The sequence below is a fragment of the Drosophila serrata genome, unplaced genomic scaffold, assembly GCF_035046125.1.
Source record: "Drosophila serrata isolate PLE 108 unplaced genomic scaffold, ASM3504612v1 contig_187, whole genome shotgun sequence".
NCBI classification, from domain to species: domain Eukaryota; kingdom Metazoa; phylum Arthropoda; class Insecta; order Diptera; family Drosophilidae; genus Drosophila; species Drosophila serrata.
This window is the reverse complement of record NW_028257085.1, coordinates 238,956-261,715: the sequence shown is the minus strand read 5'-3', so window position 1 is coordinate 261,715 and position 22,760 is coordinate 238,956. Positions and strand designations below refer to the sequence as shown.

Here is a 22,760-nt window from a genome sequence, read left to right as displayed (position 1 = left end):
AATAAAGCAGAAAGATGTGCAAAGAGCACATTAAGTGAGTATATCGGTGGTTACACTGTAGGTTGTAATTCGGTTGGCTTTAGAGCCGTCTGTGTAAATGAAGTTATGATTGGGAAGGGAGGATTTGAGAGTATGGAAAAGTTGTTGGAAAACTATAGGAGGGGTAGTGTTTTTGTTGAAATTTGCAAGTGAGGTGTTGGTGGCTTTGAGGATGTTTTGCATGTTAAATTTATTGCAGGTTTTTTTCTTAGAAGGGAGTGTGGAGTGTGTTTTACATATTTTTATTATCTGGTCTATAGTACTGGTGTATCTGAAGGTTTTTTTTAGAGGGTTTGATGAGAGATTTTAACGGGGTATCTATGGCTTGGATTAGAATTTTCGAGAGTTTGCCGGTAAGATAGTCTCTCTTGAGTTCTATTGGGTTGATGCCGGCTTCAACCAGTAGGTTGTTTGTGGGGTGTAGTGCGGTATGCTCCCAGAGCTGATCTGATTGCTGAGTTAAGAATGGTTTTTAGGCGGTTGAGTTGAGATTTTGGGGCGTGTCCGTATATGGGGAGGCAGAAGTCTATTTTTAAAACTATGATTGATTTGACTATGTGGTTTAGGGTTAATGTGTTGGTATTATATTTGTGGGAGGAGAGATGTTTGATAATGCCCAGAGGCTTAGTGAGTGCTAATTTTGTATTGTTAATGTGAGAGGACCAATTGTATCTGTGGTTTATAGTAAGGCCTAAGATTTTCAGGGTGTTGGTGCTTGGGATAATGGTTCCTCCTTAGTAGATTTTGGCTTTGCAGGTGTGTTTGCGGCAGATGTGGAGGATTTTGCATTTGTCTACTGAGAGAATTGAGCCAGAGTGAGAGCACCATTCGTTTATGTGGTTGAAAGTGGTTGAAAGTTTGGTTGAAGGGTTTTTATGTTTATTGTGTTGTATAATGAGATGAAAATCGTCGGCGTAGGTACATAATTTGATTTCTTTAGATAGAGAAATGAGGTTGGAAAGTGAATTGTAGGCTATTAGGAATAGTATAACTGAGATTGGTGAGCCTTGTGGGATGCCGTTGTTTAGGGGGAATGAATTGGAGAGGCATTTTCCTGATTTAACTATAATTTTCCTATTTGTCATAAAGCTTTTTACGTAATTGATCGTTTTCGGGGCTATTTTCCAATTTTGTAGTTGTTGTATTTTTGTGTGGATGCCTATTCTATCAAATGATTTGGAAAAGTCTCGAGATATGATTGATAGGTGCTTTTTGAGGGCTAGGGATCTGTAGGCTAGGTGGTCTACGTAGAGTAGACTGTCTAGTACAGACTTGCCTCTTTTGAAGCCGAATTGGCTATTGTGAATGAGATCGTTATTTAAAACGAACCACCACAATCTTTTAGCCATAATTTTATCCAGAACTTAAGCTAGGCATGGGTTTAAGGAGATGGGTCTATAGGAAGCAGTTTCTGTTTTGGGTTTAGCTATGGGAAGAACGAGGCTAAGTTTGAAAGATTGAGGAATGTGGGTTAGGAGTATGCTATTGAAGTGATTGATAATTCTATATTTTACTGTGATAGGTAAGTTGTTTATCATTGGATAGGAAATTCGGTCGAGTGCAGGGCTGATGAGAAATCTATGAAGGAGATGTTTTTTCTATTTCTAAGGCTGGGTTGGAGGGCTAATATGTTGGGGTAGCGTTCAGGAGTTCTTTGTTAAGTCTGAATTGGGATGAGAAATTTCTATCTTCAGCTTGATCTGACCAAGTTTGGCCAAAAGCATTTGCAATTTCGGCTTGATCGGTTAACTCAGTGGGGTTGCATATGCAGTGTATGTGTTTTTGCGGGTAAAGGCCGCATAGTCTTTTTATGTTTGCCCACGTTTTTGTGGGGTCGAAGAATTGATTGATGCTGGATGTGAATTTTATGGATGGATGTTTTCTTTGCTAGTCTTACTGCTCTTTTAAGTTTGGCATTCGCTTTCTTGTATTCTATGTTATTGTATGTGTTAATTTCCCTTTTTAATTTATTCCATTTATTAGATTTAATTTTTTTAGAAGAGTTAACTCTTTGTTCCACCAGGGGACCGTGCGATTGAGAGAAAATGTAGTGTTTTAAGGAATTGAAAACTGGGCGCTTTCAATTATAATTTTTTTTAATAGGGCTGCTTCTCGATTGGCATTAGAACTGGGTTGGGATGAGTAGTTAAGGTTGTGTGCAATTTTCCTGAAGAGATCCCAGTCTGTGGATTGAAGATTAAATGATGGTTTAGAAATAAAGGTGGGAGAGATAGGGTTGTTAAACATACATATAAGTATAGGGAAGTGGTCACTTCCATAGAGGTCGTCGAGTACTTTCCAGTGGATTTCTGGAGCAAATGTAGGCTGAGGCAAAATTTAGGTCTATGTGTGTGAAGGTCTTATGGGTGGAAAAATGTGTGGGGGTCTTGTCATTGAGCAGTATATAGTCGGATCTGTCTAAGTATTCAGCAATAATTTTACCTCTACTGTTATGTTTGGGTGAACCCCAGTGGGGGTGCCAACTGTTGAAGTCTCCCAGCACCAGCGTGTGGGCGTTTTGTTGTTGAGGACATTCTCTAAATTTCTTACGTTAAATATCTTGAAAGGGGATATATATGCAGATATTATGTTAAATTTGATTTTCGAGTGTATTTTTGCTCCAACTGCGTCGAAGTCAGTGTCTAGCGGGGTATGGAATTGTTGATTAGGAGGGCAGAGCCACCGAAGCTGTTATTGTTGCTGACGCTGGTGTAGAGTGTAATTGATGGGGGTGGGGAGTGAGGAGAGATTTGATAGGTGGGTTTCTTGAAGGGCTAAGATGTGTGGGCTTTGTGCCTTAATTAGCATTTGTAGTTCTGTGTAGTTGTTTCTATAGCCGTGTATGTTCCATTGTATGATTTTAAGCATGTTCATGAGATGTTAAGGTGTGCTTATAGATATAAATTAAATTGATTTCTGATCTGAGATTATAGATTCTAAGGCGGAGAGTGATTTTAGTTAAGACCTAGTTATTATTGTGTTTTGTACGGATTTGAGGAGACGTTTAGTTCTATTAGATGTGTTTAGGGGGAGAATTTTTGTAGATTTTTTCTTTGTGGTATCGGCTTGGGAGGTGCTGGGTGTATCCGATTATGCTGACATGGGTTCGTCTGAGATGAGGTTGGATGCGATGGGTGGGTAAAATTCGTTGGAACTGAAGCTTATTTTTTTCCTGTTTGTTGACGGTTGTGATTTTGTTTAGTTGTGTCTTGTTGTTGTGGAGTAAAGTGAGCCGTCGTGGTGTCGTTTGGTGTAGATGGACCAGGCAGTCCTGGTATCAACTTTTTCCAGTGTTTTGATGGCTTGGACTTCTTTGTTAGAGAGGAAGATTGGGCAGGCCTTGTTGCGGGCATGATGGTTGCATTCGGGCAGATTTTTGGAGGTGTAGTTGATGCAGTTTGGTTTATTTTGGCATATTTCTGTGTTGGTGAGACCAAGGTGGGATGGGAGTCCACAGTTTGCGCAAGTTGAGGGGCTTTTGCAGAACTTTGTAGTATGGCCGAAGCGAAAGCAGTTTTTGCAGTGCATAGGAGAAGGGATGTAGGGGCGAACTTGCACTTTCTCGTAACCGACGTTCAAGAATTCTGGTAGATTCGTTAGTTTGAAAGAAATTTTTATGAGGCCAGTTTCGTTTTGTTGAGTTTTATCAAGAGGTTGTCCGGGCATATATTTGTAGATTTTTTCCACGGCTTCTACTTTTTGTGATTTGAGGTTCTCCAGTATTTCGCTTATTCCTCTTAGGTCATTTGAATAGATTACGCCTTTGGTGGAGTTTAGACATCGATGTTCGGTGATTTTGATGGGGATGTTGAGGTAAGGAATGTTGGACGGCATACTGATTAATTTCATGAGTTTTGTGAATTTGTTTTTAGTTTTGATTAGAAGGTTTCCGTCTTTTGTTTTCCTGCAACTGATGACTTCTCCTTGGATTGTGTGGTCTATGGTTTTCTTGACGATGAATGGTGAGATTTCTGCCAGTAACTTAAAATGCTCATCCGTGCTTGCTGCTACTAGGAACAAGCCGTTGGGAGGATGTTTCTTCCAGATGTCTGTTGGTTCAAACATGTTGGGGTCAACAAACTATAAGGTCGCTTAAAGTTGCCAAAATTGTCTGCTTCTTCGCTCGAGATGTAGATAAGAGACTTTTTCTTCTCGTTTGTCTTGTGCTTGGATGCTGCGTTAGACGTTTCGCGGAAGAACACAACCGATCGCTTCAGCTGTCGAAGGTGAACTCCGTATTATTTGCATTTACTTTTGTAAAAATGCACCGTACCGAAAAGTGCTTGGGTCGGTTACGTTGGGCATCAGTTAACTAAATTTAAACGTTTATTTATCAAATAATCATTTATGTCCCCTAAGCTTGCTAATGCCAAGGTTATTATAAAGATAATATTTAAAAAGTTATTAAAGCACGGCTTAGGCTGTGGAGTACAAATTTAAGACTAACTAAGCATATAATCCAGCTGCAGCGGCAGCGCTTCCGCCAATGTTTTTGGGTCTGCATTTGATATGCTGCCAGTAGCGATTATTTGCTGACCGAGTGTTTTGGCCGGCAATTGCCCCCAGGGTGTGGAGTCGGCAGTTCTTTACTTTACTTTACTGAGCGTGTTGGCCACCGGATATGGCCTGCAACTCGACAGTTTCTGTCTGTGGTAACTAGATGTGTTAACTTGTATCCACTTTTAGCGTCAATTACTTTTTATACCCTTGCAGGGTATTATAATTTCAGTCAGAAGTTTGCAACGCAGTGAAGGGGGCACCTCCGACTATATAAAGTATATATATTCTTGATCAGGATCCCATTCGATCTAGCTGTTCTTAAGCAAACTAGCAAACTCAGTTTTGAAGCTATCTGAATGAAACTTTGTAGTTAGTCTTCTATATACTCTCACTCGTATATTTGTCGGAACGGGCCGGATCGGACGACTTCATCATATAGTTGCCATAGGAAAATTTTTACAAAAAAAATTATAACATTTTCAGTTTTCTACAAAATTTAATCAAATTTAAGATATAGTCATTTAATTTTATTTTTTAAAATTTTGTGTAAAATTTTATGAAAATCGGACTACTATATCATATAGCTCCAATAGGAACGATCGAGAAATTAAATCAAATATTCTTGATCAGCATCAAGATCCCAGTCTATCTAGCCGTCTGTCCGTCGAAGTTGTTTGCGCTGTCTGCAATGGGAACTCCCAATCCCATCGGGGTTTAAGAGGAGCAATTCTCTTCGCTGGAACATCCCCTGCCGCGAATTATTTACTGATTGTGGTGATTGTACTCAAGTGATCCTCCGCAACTTTTCACTAGTTGGTTGATGCCTGTGTCACCAGGTTTAAGAGCTAGCAATTTCGCGGCTTGGACTGCATCAATGGTACAATCTGCGAAGAAGTTTGGCGCGCCATACCTCAATATTGTTTTTTTCCCGATACATCCGTTGAAATACTTTCCCAGTGAGTGAAAGTGTCCACGGGTTTATCAATTTGTACCGTCGGCATGTACAGAGCAATAGCTTATACACCGGGGCGGTTGGGTGGTGCTTATTCCAGACTGTTGCATTATGTGGTCAGTGCCGACCACATTCAAATTATGTGGTTTTACTCCTTTCAATGCGGAGCACGCCACATAAAACTATTACGGAGAGATCCAATTCTCGATGTACTTTAGGGATGCGCATGAATGTATTTACGACAGAAGTGCCTTCGGTGCACTCGTATTCAGATTGCGTAAAACTGTGATTACAAGCAAAATAAATCGATGAAAAGTTACTATCGGTGGTGTTGTGCTCAGCGGAAAAAATTGCTTTATTTTTTTAGAGTGAAAAGAAAGAGGCGGGCTAGCCTTTTAGAGCTCCGGTTCAATGCAAGCCAAGTAGCTGGCGTTGCACAGTGGTTGCGCTCGTAGGCCATACATCGAAAAATCTACTTAAAAATAATTATTCAAAATGTAAAGAATTTGTCTCAAAAATGTCCACATTTTGTCATTGCAAGCTAGTTTTTTCCGGAAATCTAACGGGACATTCTAAAAATAGAATGCAAAGTGTGAACACGTTTCAATTTTGCTGCTGCAGCTGCGTTTAGTGAGCTTTTAGTCAAAACAAAAGTAAAATTCAAAGTGATCGGACGTTCGCAGGGTATTTACTTGAATAAGTTCTTTTACTGAAATTAATTTGAAATATTTATTATTTGTTATTGTTTAATTTTAATGAAAACTAATTTTCAGTGAATTGTGATCGTCATTTTCTCTGTTTAAGTAGATTTTTAGATATGTTGCCCTCCGATCCCCCCTTTATAAGTGTTATCAGGGTATTTGTCAATGTTTTAAGGTAATAAAAATGTTAAGTGTAGCTGCTGATATTTGATGATTTGTATCACTATATCTTTATAATACACCTGTTCTTGGTCATTTATATCGGCGGCCTGTTCCTCATTTACGTTTTCAACTGCATTAATGATCATTTCATCGTCATCTGGCTCGCAGTTTCCAGTGGTTCTTTTAGAAGAGATGACCTTCATTGACAACATCTTGGAAATTATGGCATTAAACTCAAATAGCATTGGATTGTCGTTTGTACCGCCTCTGCTTCTTATTAAATAAAATAAGTGCTCCAGAGCATCCTGATTAAGACGGGACAATATCAAAAAATATTCATTGCCTTCACTCCAGACATCTTGCGCAAGCATCAAAACTGAATTAATGGAAAGAATTAATCCGTCTATGCAATACACTTTGTTGGCGTATTTACATTTTTTCAAATAGTGTTTCATTTCAATTATGTATTTTTCAGTATCACTATTTTTCTGCATGGCGGCTTTGAACGGATTTTTGCTATATATATTATTGCGGTTCAAGCAATCGAAGAGCTTATTAATTTTTTCAATAAATTTTACTGTTGCAAGTGCCTGTTCTTCGCAGTCATTAAATGCGCCATTTTCAATAAGCGTCTTTAAGGCAGAACCGACTGTTTGGCTAAATACCTGCGTAGCATATTTGACCTTCATTTTTTTAAAGGAGTTTGGGTCTATATGCTTCCGAGATAGCTTTGGGCATAACCGAGTTGACGAGTTGTTTGTGTCAATTTCAAACAACTTAACAATAATTTTCCATGAGACTTCGCCATCTGGAGTCATAATGGAATTTTTCATCAAAATATTGCGAAGCGATTTAAACAAGTGGGGGATATCATATATTGTGTAAATTTTCTGACCGTCAACAGATATAAAAGGCTCTTCTTCCTTCACCCCGAAATTTGTAAAGGCTCCTCGGTTGTTCGACCCTTGGTCGCATACCACTGCTCTTATACTAAGGCCTAAGCTCTTGGCGACTTTAATATTTTCTGTTATTAAGTCTTGTAATTTACGAGCTTTAAGGCCATTGGTCGTTGCGACATAACTCAAGACAAACTTCCAGTTGTCATACAATCCCCGCAACATGAAAACGCATATCTGCTTGCACAATGTGTTATTTTTTTCGTTGCCATCATCAACGAATCCTTCTACTTCATCTCGAAGGCAATTATATTGCAGCCCTTTTCTAATAGAAATTTCGTCAAAAATTATTACGGCATTTCTACTCCTACTGTCCATTTTTAAAATAAGAGCTTTTAAAATATTTAATAATAACTCACCATCAACTTCAAAATCAGGGTCGGTACATCCATGCTTATTATTTTTTTTTTTTTTTGGGGAACAAGGAGGTTTTTAAACTATGTTTAATTATCTCAAGTCGACTCGGAGGTCATCTTTTGATGACCCCATTGTTATTACAATGGCCTCCTCGTGGTGTTCCCTGGGTACCGATTATACATACATACATATGTATGTACGCAATGTATTTTATAATCGGCAGCAAATTCGAGCGGCGAAGTAGTTTAAAATATAAATATGTATGTAAATTATCATTACAAAATCAAAAGAATTCAATATATTCGAAATTAACAACATATGAACACATATGTACATACATACATGCAGGCACCTAACGCGCATTTCGTCAACTTTGAGACCTACCCCAACAAAAGACGATTTCGGGTGTATTGTTACATACATACATAAGTATGTATGTGAGTATGTTCTGTTCATAGTTGAAAAATAATGTCATAAATTTACCATAAATCTATTATTTTCTAGTTTACAAATAATAAATTAACTATACAATTAGTTTCTAATTATAATTTTATTAATATGCAAATGTACAGAAACAAATAAAAATGTTTTAATACAATATGGCAATAATAATTTCTGGTCGGTCAAAAATGCCTTTTGGGAAATATATTGTCAGACGAAAAAAATTAAATTAAAATAATTGGTAATTATAGTTAGATAACTTAAATAATTTGTCCCCCAATGCAAGCGCTAGCCGCTAAGTATTGCTGTGACGTCATAAGCAAGTGAGCCGTCGCTTCGGCCCACTGGCTGTTGCCGTCCGAAACCTATGAAAAAGACTGCGAACAGAAATTTGCACACGCATACAAACGTGTGAGCGCTTGTACACATATACACATATACACAGAAAGGAGAGCACAGCGCAAAGAAACGCACCCCTGCTCATCCTTACACGGCCGATCTGCCACTGAAAAGTAAATTCTTGTGCTCGGTTTCGAACGACTGCTTCGAACTCGAAAAAGCCGAAGGCACTCTGGGGTTCTAGACATATCGTTCGGGTGCTCTGGGGTTCCAGGCTCAGCCGTTTTTGTGATAGTACTTTTTGGTACTGTTTGACACCTCTATGTATTTCTTGCTTAGTGTTTGTATACAATAATTAATAATCTCAAGCTCTCTTACCGTTTTCAAGGTCAAATTTTCGACGCAATCTGCTGTTCTTCGTTTGTTTTTGTGATGTTTCTTTTGCGTTCGTCATTCGTGTTGTCATTTCTGTTTACCAAAAATTTTGCTTTTTATTTTTTTCAATATTTGTTTCATCGCTTTCTTTAGGTGCTTCATGTATCTGTGAATTTTCACGGAGGTACATTTTTGATCTTTGGTGCACTCAAAAGGGGACAAATTCAGAAAAAAACTCATGATGTGATAGGTTTAGCAAAAGAAAGTATTGAAAACAAAGGCTACACAGTTCATATATGTAAATTATCTTGACAATTGCATTACTTACATTTGCAAAAAAATTATTGCCTTTTGGGCTGAATACGGTCGAATCAAAAGATCAATTGTACAATATCAATCCAATTGGCTGAACTCTATTGAAACCATTGCAATTGAGCCCCTGTAAAAAAGTTTCAAGTGCAGAACGTGGACGACCATAAGAAGTTGATTTTGCTGAATCCTCAAAAAGGACCAAACGTCGTCGGATAGTGCTGCTCGAAAAACATGATGAGTCTGCAGTTTCTGTTTTGCGCTCAGCCGATTTTCCACCGATCTTGAAGTCATCCGAAGCTGATATTGAAAAGGTTTTATCCCTTGTAATGGATACTGGAATTACGAAACACTTGCTTATTCGTGAATTCATAAATAGTGAAACTTCTTCATGCGTAATGCCAAGCTATGAAAAAAATCTCAGATTTAAGACATCCAGATACACAAAGGACATAACTGTAGATGAAACATGTGCAGAAGTGAACTGCAGAGTCTACTAGACAATACAGCTATTGGTATTTTACAGCTCCAAAAAACTGCAATTGAAAATTTTCTTGATGACACGGAGAACGCCTTAACATTAATTGGAAAATGGGGGTTTGATGGTAGTACTGGGCACAGTGAATACAAGCAGAAATTCTCAAATTGTAATGACGATGATAGATGAATTTTTGGAACATCGTACGTCCCTCTTCAGCTTATAGGTGAAAACAACTCAAAAATAATATGGAAAAATCCAAGGCCATCATCTAAACGTTATTGTAGGCCAGTAAGAATTCAATTTAAAAAGGAGACCGCCACACTATCCATTGAAGAAGAATCGTTTATAAAAAAAATAAAATAGAGAACTTAATGCCTACCGAATTTAAAATTTCCAATAGGAAAATATTCATAAATCATAGCCTGCACCTTACTATGGTAGATCGTAAAGTTTGCAATGCGTTAAGCCAAACCCACCGAAATGAATGACTTAGAAATATGTCTTACAAAAAAAGTTGAGAAAAAGTTTTTCGAATTCGGCCTATCTCCACTTCATTCCTACATACGTTTTTTTGAGTATTTTTTGCACATTTCATACAAATTGGAAACAAAAATGTGGCAAGCAAGATCCGCTGAACAAAAGCTTAACGTACTGCTAAGAAAACAACTAATTCAAGCGGAATTTCGCGAAGAAATGGGAATAATTGTTGATAAGCCAAGAGACGGAGGAAAAGGAACTTCCAACGATGGAAATACTGCCAGGAAATTTTTTGGTAACCAAGTTTGGCATCTAAGATTACAGGCGTTGATGAAGATGTGATAATCCGATGCGCGACGATCTTGCAAGCTTTAGCTTCAGGATATTCTATTAATGTTAAAAATTTCTAAAGCTATGCCTTGGATACTGCTAAGCAGTTAATAAAAAAATATCCATTGTACTATCTTCCAGCGACAGTCCACAAAATTTTAATTCACGGTGCACAGGTAATAGAAAATGCGTTGCTGTCAATTGGAGAACTCTCAGAGGAAGATGCGACGTCCAACAAAAAAGAAAGAAAGAAATGCCGGCTTCAACATACTCGGAAAATGTCTCGCATATTGACAAATAAGGATTTAATAAATATACTTCTTTTACGTTCTGACCCCTTTATAACAGGTCAAAGAAAACTGCCAAAGAGAGATAAATCCAAATTTTTATTATCAACATTTGACTTGTTAGAAGATCTTTATTAAAATTTTTCATTTAAATTTTGAAATTAGTTTTATTAATTGAAATTAATGGTTTATTATTATATATGATTCCAAGAACTAAAGAACCTAATTTGTTTGTATATCGTAGTTTTTAGAAGGGAATGATGGGGGAAGGGGGAGGGGAGGGATATGGCTTGGGTATAAGGGAGGAGTTACCCTTTCACACACATCTATGTTAATGTGCCAACAATGAAATTTAGGCAATTCAACTCTACTGAAAGTATTTTTGCGCACAATCGCCAAATCAGCCTTAATACGGTGCTATGTGAGCTATAGAGAATAATCGTCCGATGTAGCCAATTTTTTTACCATATGTTGAAAATATTTTCTTAGATTTTTGGGAAAAATTTTAAAACGATATCTCAACGGGAAATATTTATTGCCGCGGCTCTATACAAGCCCAACCACAGTGCGTTGGCCGCAAAGGGAGTGCCTGAGCCCGTCAGCACTCTTGAGGAGCCGGTTTTCTCACGAAGAAAAGCCCCGGGCGTTAACGTCTGACGCTGCCACTCAGGCTGGGCAAGCTGCCATGATGGTAGGTGCCGTCCAATAGCCATCAGTCGCCATATCGAGCTAGCCATGGCACGGATGCTGAGGGACGAAGAGCTGGAGATGACCTTCAGGGTGCACGAAGTGAGCTAGCTCTGACGTGGTAGTGCGATTATCCGCACTTCCTCGGTAGGAAAGCTCCAAAAGGTGGTGCACTCCAAGTAATTCGCCAATGTGGGGCTAAGTGTGGCAAGAAACGCCGCTAATAAGCAAACAATTGTGGTGTACGACGTTGAAATCGCCATTGGCCGGAGAGTATATGAAGGAGATTCTGGAGACAAAAATATCGGTGGCACCCCTTTGACCTCGGCAAGCTCTTTATAACAGAAAACGTTTATGAACGCCCAAAATAAAGGTTGTCTGAAGATGAAACTCGGCCAACGGAATGTTATCGCAAACCCAAAAGTCGATAATATTCTTGGACGTTGATGCACTAAGGTCAGTACATACAAGTGGCCCGTATGACACCAGGCACGTGCCTGTTTGGGTTAGGTGTTAGTAGGCGCGATGGAAAATATAGGACAGAATACGAGGAAAATTGACTACCGGCGTGCTGCCAGATTGTTAGCTTGCATGCTTACTAAGTATGTTAATATCAAAGATTTTAATTTGGGAAGGGAATCTACGTTAGAGATTAGTGCGTACAAATCATTATAATTTGCACATAACACTCTAAAAGGTTCATGCAGTTCAAAGGAGGTCCTACAGTGGCGCAACACTAATGGGATATAGGATCTAGTGGTTCTACATGGTACATGGAAATTAAGCTGACCCAACAAGTCAGCACTTTCCACATCACCATGGATAAGGTTAAAAATAAAGGTTATCCCTAGCATCGTTCTACGATTGGCTAAGGACGGCAAGTTTATTAATAGGAGTCTACTAGAGTAGGAAGGTAATCTTTGGTTTGCATCCCAATTTAAACCGCGTAGAGCGAAAAGTAAAAAGTTCTTTTGAACCGACTCAATGCGTTTACTATGGACGCCGTACTGAGGGCTCCAAACGCAGCATCCATATTCTAGGATAGGACGAACTAAGGAAGTATATAAGGATTTAGTAACATAGGGGTCATTGAATTCCTTCGACCACCGTTTAATAAATCCAAGCACACCCCTGGCCCTATTCACCATAGACGAAATATGATCAATAAAGTCAAGTTTTGGGTCGAAGCGGACGCCCAAATCGTCAACTGTATTAATTCTTTCCAAAGAGCAGCCATTCAGCGTGTAAGTAGCAAGCTTAGGAGCGACACGAGAGAATGTCATTAGCTTGCATTTCGAGCCATTTAAGTTTAATAAGTTTACACGGCACCAAGTTTGAAAATTATTAAGATCTGTTTGTAAATCCGACTGGCAGGCAACGTCATTGTATTGCACGCAAAGCTTGACGTCATCCGCGTACATAAGTACTCTGGAGTTAGTCAAGACTTTGGGCAGGTCATTTATGAACAATGTAAACAATAAGGGTCCCAAATGGCTTCCTTGCGGGACACCAGATGTAACCCTTAGAATATTGGATAAATTATTCTTAAAGAGGACCTTTTGCGTCCTGCCATTCAAATAACTAGAGATCCAATTAAGAAGATCACTTGGAAAACCCATTGAATCGAGTTTTCTAACGAGGAGAGAATGATTAACAGAGTCAAATGCTTTACTGAAATCAGTATAGATTACATCTGTCTGACAATTATTATGGAAGCCCTTTATAATATAGGAAGAGAGCTCCAAAAGATTTGTTGTTGTTGATCTTCGCTTAATAAAACCATGTTGACATGGAGAAATAACCGATCTACAAAGGTGCTGTAAATGAGGGGTGATAATATTTTCAAATAATTTTGGGATGGCCGACAACTTAGAGATTCCTCTATAATTGCTGGCATCCAATTTGCTACCTTTTTTGTGGAGAGGAATAATAAACGATTCCTTCCAAATAATGGGAAAGTGGGAGGTTGCTAAGGACAAGGTAAACAATTTCAGAAGGGGATAGCACAGGGCGTCGGCACAATACCTGAGCACACAGCCAGGAATTCCGTCGGGACCTGGCGAATAAACTGGCTTGACACGATGAAGATCTAAAAGGAGAGAGCTTTCGTTTAGGCTAGGACAGAAAATTAAGTTCGATTTGGGTATGTCGTAGGAATAAGTCTGGTATATATACGAAGAGCTAGAATAGGTTGTTTGAAAAAACTGCGAAAATAGATCGGCTATTGCCTGATCATTATTTGCGGTAGTATTTTCAAATGAAAGCGAGGAAGGATTTGTTTTAGGTTTACGTTTAGTGTTAACGAAATTATAAAACTGTTTTGGGTCCTGTGAGAACTGGGCCCTACAACGAGTTAAATAGTTTTTGTAACACTGCGCGTTCAGCACGGAAAAGTTTGACCGAGCTGATAAATAAAATGAAAGGGCAGATTGAGAACCGGTGATTTTAAATTTAGCATACAGTCTAGATTTTTTATTTTTAAGTCGGCTCAACTCTTTAGTAAACCACGGCGGTTTATTCGAGCTTGGCGGATAATATAACGGAACACATTCAGTAAAAAATGAATTCATGGCACTGTAAAAAATATCAACGGCAACTGCCATGTCAGTGCACATGTATAGATCGGACCAATTGAACTCGTTTATAAAATTATTCAGCCGTTCAAAGTCCGTTTTGCGAAAACATAGGACTTTATTGGCTGGACGGTCAGAAATATGCTGTACGTCACACCCAATATCAAGAGTCACATCGAAAGTTGGATGATAAGGATCTTCGGGTTGCGTCAGAGGCGCCACCCTTGCTAAACTGACTCTCGCAGGATCAGAGACGAAGCAAAGATCGAGCAAGCGCTGTAAGGAATTTCGAACATGGTTGACTTGAGACAGCGAAATGTCAAACAAGCCAGCGATAAAGTCATGTTGTGTAGGTGTATTGAGAGTATTGGTGGAATTATTCGAGCATCAAATAGCACCAGGGATATTAAAATCTCCAAGAACTACCAACTGGTCTGTATCCAAAAGTCTACTGGAAACCATCTGAATAGCGGAAAGGTGATTCCAATAAATAGGAAGTTCCGACAGTGGAGGTATGTAGGAACAGGTAATAAAAATTGAGCTACCTTTGATAGATAGCTTCACACAGAGGAATTCAACATCGTTGCATTCCTCGAAGGTTAAAATGATTTGTTTTCATCATTAAACAGAAAAGATAGTTCAGATGGCCATTATATCGGTACTTCAGCGACGCTCATGAATGGATAGACGACGGGCGTGTTTTCGGTGCGCTCTTAATCTTACAGCGGAAAAACTGTGTTTCCTTGCGAAATAAACTTATATAAGTGAAGTCGGTTGTTGAATGCTTCGCGGAGATAGTGTATAAATTTTCGCAAGTGGAAACATTGTTGTTTGGCAATTAATTGCAAATTTATTTTTGCAAATAATTGCACAAACAGAGCACGTGTTGTATTAGGACTTTTAGGTTACCTATTGAACGCGGTTCATTCCTCCTCTACGCAGGTTTGTGTACTGGCAAGTGGTCTGTGGTCTGGTCCAAGCTAAAACCTTACCAACACAGATAACAGGTGGAGCTGGTAAGTGAAATGAAGAGCGATAGCTCGGATAGCGGAGATTTCGTAAAAGACGGCTTTGCCTCAAAGAGCTCTGCTCCAACGCAAACCAAGCTGCGGCGTTGGCTGCTGCGGACGTTCCTACCAGTTGCAACCAGCGTGCCACATAGGTGCATGACATGTGGTCAGCCATCGTTAAGTGCGATGACACAGCGTATTCGGAAAAAGCGATTGCTGAAAAGGTCAGGACCATGGTGGCGCCCACCCTCGAAGTCAGGGTGGACGAAGTCGAGAGCTTCAACGTGGTGATAGTGCGACTCTCAGTTGGCGAGCTCCAAAAAGTGGTGAATTCTAAAAAGTTCGCCGAAGTGGGGCTGATCGTGGCAAGAAACGCCGCCGAGAAGGGAAAAATTGTGGTGTACGACGTGAACACCGCAATTGGCCCAGAGGAGTTCATGAAAGGGGTCCTGGAAAAAAATCTTCGACTATGAGATGTCAGCGGCAGAGTACAAGAAGGTCGTTCAACTGGTGACCAAGCCCTGGTTTGCGACTGACGGTATCACTGTCAACGGGACATTGGAGGGCAATAACAGGGCTATAACGAAGCTCGATGTAGGCAGGGTCTACAAGCACAGGTCAACACTTAAGCTTGCCATAGGTACGTGGAACTCGACCACAAGGTTCGAGAGTGCAGACAGAAGGCGAACGTCTACCGCCAGTGCGGACAACAATGGCTCACCGAATCTGGTGGACTGCTGGAACTGCCAGCATAAAGGGCAACCCTCGGGGAATCGCATGCTCACGAGCGCGTGGTCATTCTATGGCGCAGTGCTAGTGAGGTTGCAAGCTAGACATTAATGTTTAGCTTCACCCAAGTGAACTGTGGCCGAGGCCGAGCTGCGATCATCGAGCTCGGAGTCCATCTGCACGCCAATGGAGACCCTCACCAATGAGTTTGGTGTATGTCTGGTCGTTAAAGGGAAACTTCCTCAATTTTCCTTTGCTCGGCGGACTGACAGTTCGATGTACCCTTGGAACCGTACATTCGGTACATGAATGCGGTTCTGTCGCAGGCCTGCAGAACACCGCAACCCTGGGCCTCGACGTGAATGCATTGTACCCCCATGTGGTTTAGCAAACTCTCGGCATGCCGAGGGGCAAGCTAACTATAGTCGGGATGAGCAGCTCAAAGAAGATGGGTTCGGAATTTTTTTTTTTAATTTGAAAGCCGGAATAGTTTGCCCATGTTTGCCCACCCTTTACTTTTTTTTGCCCACGTCCAGTTTTTAAAATATTCGACTTTGAAAATGTTCATCATTTTTCAAAAAACTTGACTTTTTTCAAAATTTTTTTTTTTTGAAATCGCAATAACATCGTTTGCCCACCCTTTAGAATTTTGAAAATTGTATCATGTTTTGTTGATGACCAGATTTTATAATAATTTTGTAATATTTGTTTGTTTTTTTTTTTCGTAACAAGTACTTCTGCCACCAATATTAGGGATTAAACAATATTATTTAGTTTTAAGACATGGGCAAACGTTTTTTAATACAAATATTTAAAATTAAGGGGTGGGCAAACGATAATATTCAGTTTTAAGACAATGGCAAACGTATTTTGTTAAAAATATTTAGTTTTAGAGGGAGGGCAACGATATTTTTATACCCTTGCAGGGTATTATAATTTCAGTCAGAAGTTTGCAACGCAGAGAAGGAGGCACCTCCGACTATATAAAGTATATATCTTCTTGATCAGGATCAACAGCCGAGTCGATCTAGCCATGTCCGTCTGTCCGTCTGTCCTTCTGTCCGTCTGTCCGTTTCTACGCAAACTAGTCTCTCAGTTTTGAAGCTATCTGAATGAAACTTTGTAGTTAGCCTTCTTTATACTTTCACTCGTATATATGTCGGAACGGGCCGGATCGGACGACTTTATCATATAGCTGCCATAGGAATGATCGGAAAATTGTTACAAACAAAATTTTAACTTGTTCAGTTTTCAATAGAATTGGATCAAATTTGAGATATAGCCATTTAACTATACTCTACAATTTTGCATAAAATTTTATGAAAATCAGACTACTAAATCATATAGCTCCCATAGGAACGATCGAGAAATTAATACAATTAAATTTATAACTTTTCCAGTTTTCAGCTGATTTTCATCAAATTTGAGGTATTGCCATTTTATATTAGTCTTACATTTTGTGTCAAATTTTATGAAAATCGGACGACTATATCATATAGGTGCCATACAAACGATCGTTTGATGTAGAGAAAAAATGCAAGTCTGTGAATGGAAAACTGCAAATATAATATGTATAGGTGAATGAATGAAAGCAGGTATTACTTCATTGTTTTTTAACACAAACATATATAATTTATATTGTATGGATTCCTATTCATAGAAGTTCTATCTGCAAGGATATATAAACTTCGGCATGCCTAAGTTAGCTTCCTTTCTTGTTTAATTTTAAATGCGTTATAATTTTGAAAAATTTTCAAAATTGATTACTTTCAAAACTGGACGTGGGCCAAAAAAAGTAAAAGGTGGGCAAACATGGGCAACAAATGGGCAAACGATTCCAGTTTTAAAATTTTCAAAATTTAAAATTTCCCAATACAATTTCGAAAATTTTCTAAACTTAAAGTTTTTTCAAAATTCTAAAGGGTGGACAAACGTGGGCAAACTATGTTATTGCGATTTCCAAACAAAAAATTTGAAAAAAGTCAACTTTGGGTTTTTCGAAAAGTCGAATATTTTTAAAACTGGACGTGGGCAAAAAAAAATTAAGGGTGGCCAAACATGGGCAAACGATTCCAGCTTTCAAATAAAAAAAAATTTCCGAACCCTGCTTTTTTGAGCTGGGATGAGCTGCTGTCTAAATGGATGCTGGAGGCAAGAACTGACACCCTAAATGAGTCAACCGAGGTGTACACGTTCGACAACTACAGAGCTCGTAGTGATGTCGACGTCACAATCATCAATGAGGCAGCATCTATGAGGCCACATCTGAGTAGAGTGTGGTCGTGTGGGAGTCGAGTTATCACAACATTATTAGTGGCCGAACCACGAACCACGAACGCAGTCGAGAGCATAGCTCCTTTGACGTGTGCGATATTGCGCTGAGAAGAATAGCGCCTGGATCGCCCAGCAGGAGGACGTTGGTGATCCGCCAACCTGTGCGCTGCAAGGCGCGAAGTCCGGAGACCTTGACGCCGACTCCACGATGCCCGGCGTTGTTATGACGATGTTACTGAAGCGTGCCTCTGCCGACTTCATCTGGGTTAAAACCCCTTCAGGGAAATTATTCTGATGATCCATGGTGGCGCGTCTATAAGATTTGCCGAGGCCGCAGAAAGTGTACCGAAAGTGGGTGCCTCCGCGTGAATGGCGAGTTTATCACCGAGTTGATCTATAGAGACCCAAAATGGGTTCTCGATGACGGCGTTCTTCCTACTTACAGGGCATGGGTCGTTAAATGCATTTCTGCATGGGAGACCCCTGAGCATGCAAATATAGAGATTCATGCATGGACTTATTGTGTTTTTGCCCCCTGTATACAGATCTTGAAAGCCTTGATGGACTTGGTCGCAGCACGTTGGCGAAAACTGGACGGTCAAGGGAATTCTGGAGGACCTGGGAAGGACCCAACCACTGGATGATTGTGCTGAGGAGGCGTTCCACTGGAGGAGGGGCATCTAGCCCAACATGGAGTTGCGTTCTTAAACTGGCGCTGTAAATTTTTAGAAAAAATGTATTATTACTTTATAATTATAACTTTCAGTTTGCAACATATTTTCATATATTTTAATATGGCTATTATATTTTATTCTAAAATATAGATGCCATAGAAACAATCAAGAAATAAAAAAAAAAAAATTAGATTATTTATCAAAATATTTATAGGCATTTTTTTACTTATTATGAAAGCAGGCATTACTTTGTTTATTTTTTTTTAATAAATATTGAAAATTTATAATTTATTAATTATTAATGATCGAATTACAATCTGCAAGGGTATAAAAACTTCGGCAAGCTAAATAAAGCTTCGTTTAGTGTTTTCCTTCAAATCGCGACGTCCTTTTTTTATGAAAAAACCCGAATTCACTTAAATCGAACGGTGTAAAAACTTACTCAAAAACCAAAAATAAATAACTTAAACACAATAAGAAAGGAAGCTGACTTCAGCACGCAGAAGTTTATATACCCTTGCAAATTTAACTTCGATGACTAGGAATCAATGCAATATAAATAATATATGTTTATGTTAAAAAACAATAGAGTAATACCTGCTTTCATTTCATTCACCGATTCATATTATATCTACAGTTTTACATTCACAGAACTGCATTACTCCTCTATATCTAACGATCGTTTGTATGGCACCTATAGGATATTGTCCGATTTTCATAAAATTTAACACAAAATTTTAGAATAGTATGAAATAGCTCTAACTTAAATTTGATGAAATTCAGTTGAAAACTGAAAAGGTTATAATATTTAATTTTATTAATTTCTCTATCGTTGCTATGGGAGCTATATGATATCGAAGTACGATTTTCAAAAAATTTTACACAACATTGTAAAGTAATATAAAATGCGTATACCTTAAATTTTATCAAATTCTGTTGAAAACTGAAAAAGTTATAATATTTTTTTTTTTTAATTTTCCGATTATTCCTTTCGCTGCTATATGCAATAGTTGTCCGATCCGGCCCGTTCCGACGTTTGTACGAGTAAGAGTGTATAGAAGACTAAATACAAAGTTTCATTCAGATAGCTTCAAGACTGAGAGACTAGTTTGCGTAGAAACGGACAGACGGACAGACGGACATGGCTATATCGACCTGGCTGTTAATGGTGATCAAGAATATAAATATTTTAAATGGTCGGATGTGCCAGAAATAAGAATACCCTGCAAGGGTATAAAAAGCTGTCGTTAAGGCGCATCCAACAAATTAGAGCTTAATGAATTTATGGTCAAAATTGATTTGTCCACCGCCTTATTTCTCTCTCTCTCTCTCAACGCTATACCAAAGACTTTATAACTTATACTTATACAATCTTTGATATAGCCATGTCCGTCTGGCCGTTTCTACGCAAAGAAGTCTCTCAGTTGTGAAATAATCTGAATGAAACTTTGCAGTTAGTCTTCTAAATACTCTCACTCGTATATATGTTGGATCGGACAACTATATTATATACCTGCCATTGGACCGATCGGAAAACAAACAAAATTATAACATTTTTAATTTTCAACAGATTTTTATCAAACTTGACATATAGTCATTTATTTTATTCTAAAAGTTTGTGTATTATTTAATGAAAATAAGATTGCTAAACCATACAACTGAAGTATGTAGGTAAGATCGAGAAATGAATACAATTAAAACTATAACATTTCAGTTTTCAACATATTTTCATCAAATTTGAGATATAGCACTTTCTTATTATTCTATAGTTTTGATTTTAATTTTATGAAAATCGGACGACTATATCAAATAGCTGTCATACAAGCGATCGTTAGATATTGAAATATATAATTTAAGTTGTATTAATTTCTAGTGATCGAACTGAAGTCTGCAAGACTATACAAACTTTTGCGTACCGAAGTTAGCTTCCTTTCTTGTTTACCATGAGTTTGTTTTTGGTTTTTTTGGCGTTGCATTACTGCAGATCGACGTTGCCGACATTGACATTGACATTGGTTAAGGAAATATCCCCAAAGGTAATAGTACTAGTATTGTCGATGGCTTTCGTTAGTTTTTAATGACTACTTTAGCCAAAAAAATATATAAAATGGATACTTGGGAAGTAGCAATTTAGCTATACGATTTATTTGTATTTTATGTTTACAGCTTATGAATGTATCTATGATCTACCTTTTTTTCAGTAATATTAGCTAAAAGTTGACAAATTTTCCAATATTATTCTTGATTATGCAAAACACCAAAAAAATATCAACTTTTACTCTTTATATCTTAAAATTTCCCATAATTATTTGGGAAGCAGATTTGAAATCCTATCGAAAAGATTCTGCGTTTTCCGATCATGAATTTCTTGATTTTTGCAACGCCGGTTGTTCTAGAGGTCTTACTGTAGAGTACTTTTAGTGTTATGATCGAAATATCAGAAGGAAAGACCATTTGGGCCAAGAAAAAGTCAAGAGTCTTTTGGCCATTTCGGCAAAAATTCGACGCGTAACGTTCCGCAACAAGTGTATTTTCCTTATCTGACTCTGTGACTTCTGGCAATACCCAAAACTTAACCGAACTTTTCGGTGAACGCATTTCGAGTCGATTAATGAGATTTAAACTGAATCAAACAAGTTGCTAATAGTTCTTTTTAGTTTTTTAGTTCTATCATACATCGTTAAATGGTTTTCTTGTTTGTTTAAATATCTGTGCACATTGACTAAACGTTTAATTATGTATTAAACATTTTTTGGATATACACCTGGAAGGGAATACAGCCTACGAAATTCCCGTATATATATTACAAACACATTATAATATACTTGCTTGTTGATCTAGGTTAAAATAAAAATAAAATAATTAAAAAAAAATAAACTCACTCTTGAACTCCAGGCGCATCGTTATTATGTTATCTAATATAATTGGCTCTTGTTCATGTAACTTCCGCTCCTGCCCGCTACGAACTTCATGTATATAAGAAGTTTCAATCATAGATCGATTTATGATACCTGGCTCAATATCTGGATAAATGACCTCGTCTAAAAGCGGCTTCTGCTCTTCGACTTTTGTTGTATCTCCATCCATATTGATTAAAATAAAAATCAAATAATATAGTGATATTAGTTAACTTTTTTGATGTGCGCATTTGAATAATTATAAAAACTTCTAAAATCTTTGACTTAAATTTCTAAGTACACTGGGGTAGGTAATGTTAGATAGTTTAAAAAATCCCAAAACTAGAGCCTACAATTAGAGCTTTTTTTTTATTCACTCCTTCTGTTGACTACTTGTAATCTCGATCACTCTCAGTACCATCCTGAGTCTGTAAGGTAGCCTAGGACTGCCGATACTCTCAGCTTTCCTATGCTTTCCAGCGACTCCATCTGGTAGGTACCAAGATGGCGTGTGTGTTAGCGCTGGGCAGAAATAGAGCAGATGTTCCAGTGTCTCTCGCTCTGTAGTTTGCTTTCATATTGGATTGTGCGGCAGTCCATTTTCAATCGCCCAATGTCCTAAGGTGACTGCCGTGATCCTGCAAATATCCCATGTGATGTTTGATAGCAGTTCTCTTGTTCTTGTTCAACATTCCTTTGACCTCCTGTGCTCGCTCTTTCCGGACCATTCCTTGTGGACTGTCTCTTTGCAATGGTCGTGGATCCTTGTATGGACTAAGTTTAGGGAGATCGGAATTTATATGTCAGTGCTTAGCCCAGCAGAGCCTGCTCGGGCTAGCTCGTCTGCTTTTTTGTTCCCGGGGATCTCGTTATGTACCGGTACCCAGGTTACTTGTACCTCAGAAAGTCTATTAAGGGACTTCTTTCTTTCTGTCCTTAGGCGCAAGTTGGTTTTCACGGCAGCTAGGGATTTGATAGTCGATAGATCCGTAGTTTGGCGTCGTTGAAAAGTTCGGCTGCTTTCCTTATGTCTAGTAACTCAGCCTGAAAGGCCGTCGCTGAGTCCGAGAGTTTGAACGCCTTTTCAGTCCCCCAATTCTCAGCTTAGATCCCAGCCCCTACGTTACAGGTCATCTTGGAATCGTCGGTGTAGAGGGATACTTCCTCCTCCACGGCCACTCTGTCCCCGCTCCGGGCTTCCCTTGCTGGG

General features: G+C 38.7%; 1 protein-coding gene across 5 annotated transcripts in view; it reads right to left on the bottom strand.

Moving 5' to 3' along the window:
- LOC110180214 (dynein regulatory complex subunit 3) overlaps positions 1-21,880 on the bottom strand; it is a 246,250-nt gene extending 224,370 nt beyond the window's left edge. The window contains exons 1-2 of one of the 5 annotated variants that reach the window (XM_086829175.1): positions 21,665-21,852; positions 21,536-21,612 (exon numbers count right to left, since the gene is read on the bottom strand). In XM_086829175.1, coding sequence (XP_086685301.1) covers positions 21,536-21,554 — 19 coding nt within the window. In that variant the 5' untranslated portion in view covers positions 21,555-21,612; positions 21,665-21,852. Of the gene's footprint in view, positions 1-21,535 lie in introns of all 5 variants that reach the window. The other 4 variants (XM_086829177.1, XM_086829174.1, XM_086829173.1 and 1 more) reach the window with 4 other exon arrangements.
- Between the last annotated feature and the right edge of the window lie 880 nt (positions 21,881-22,760).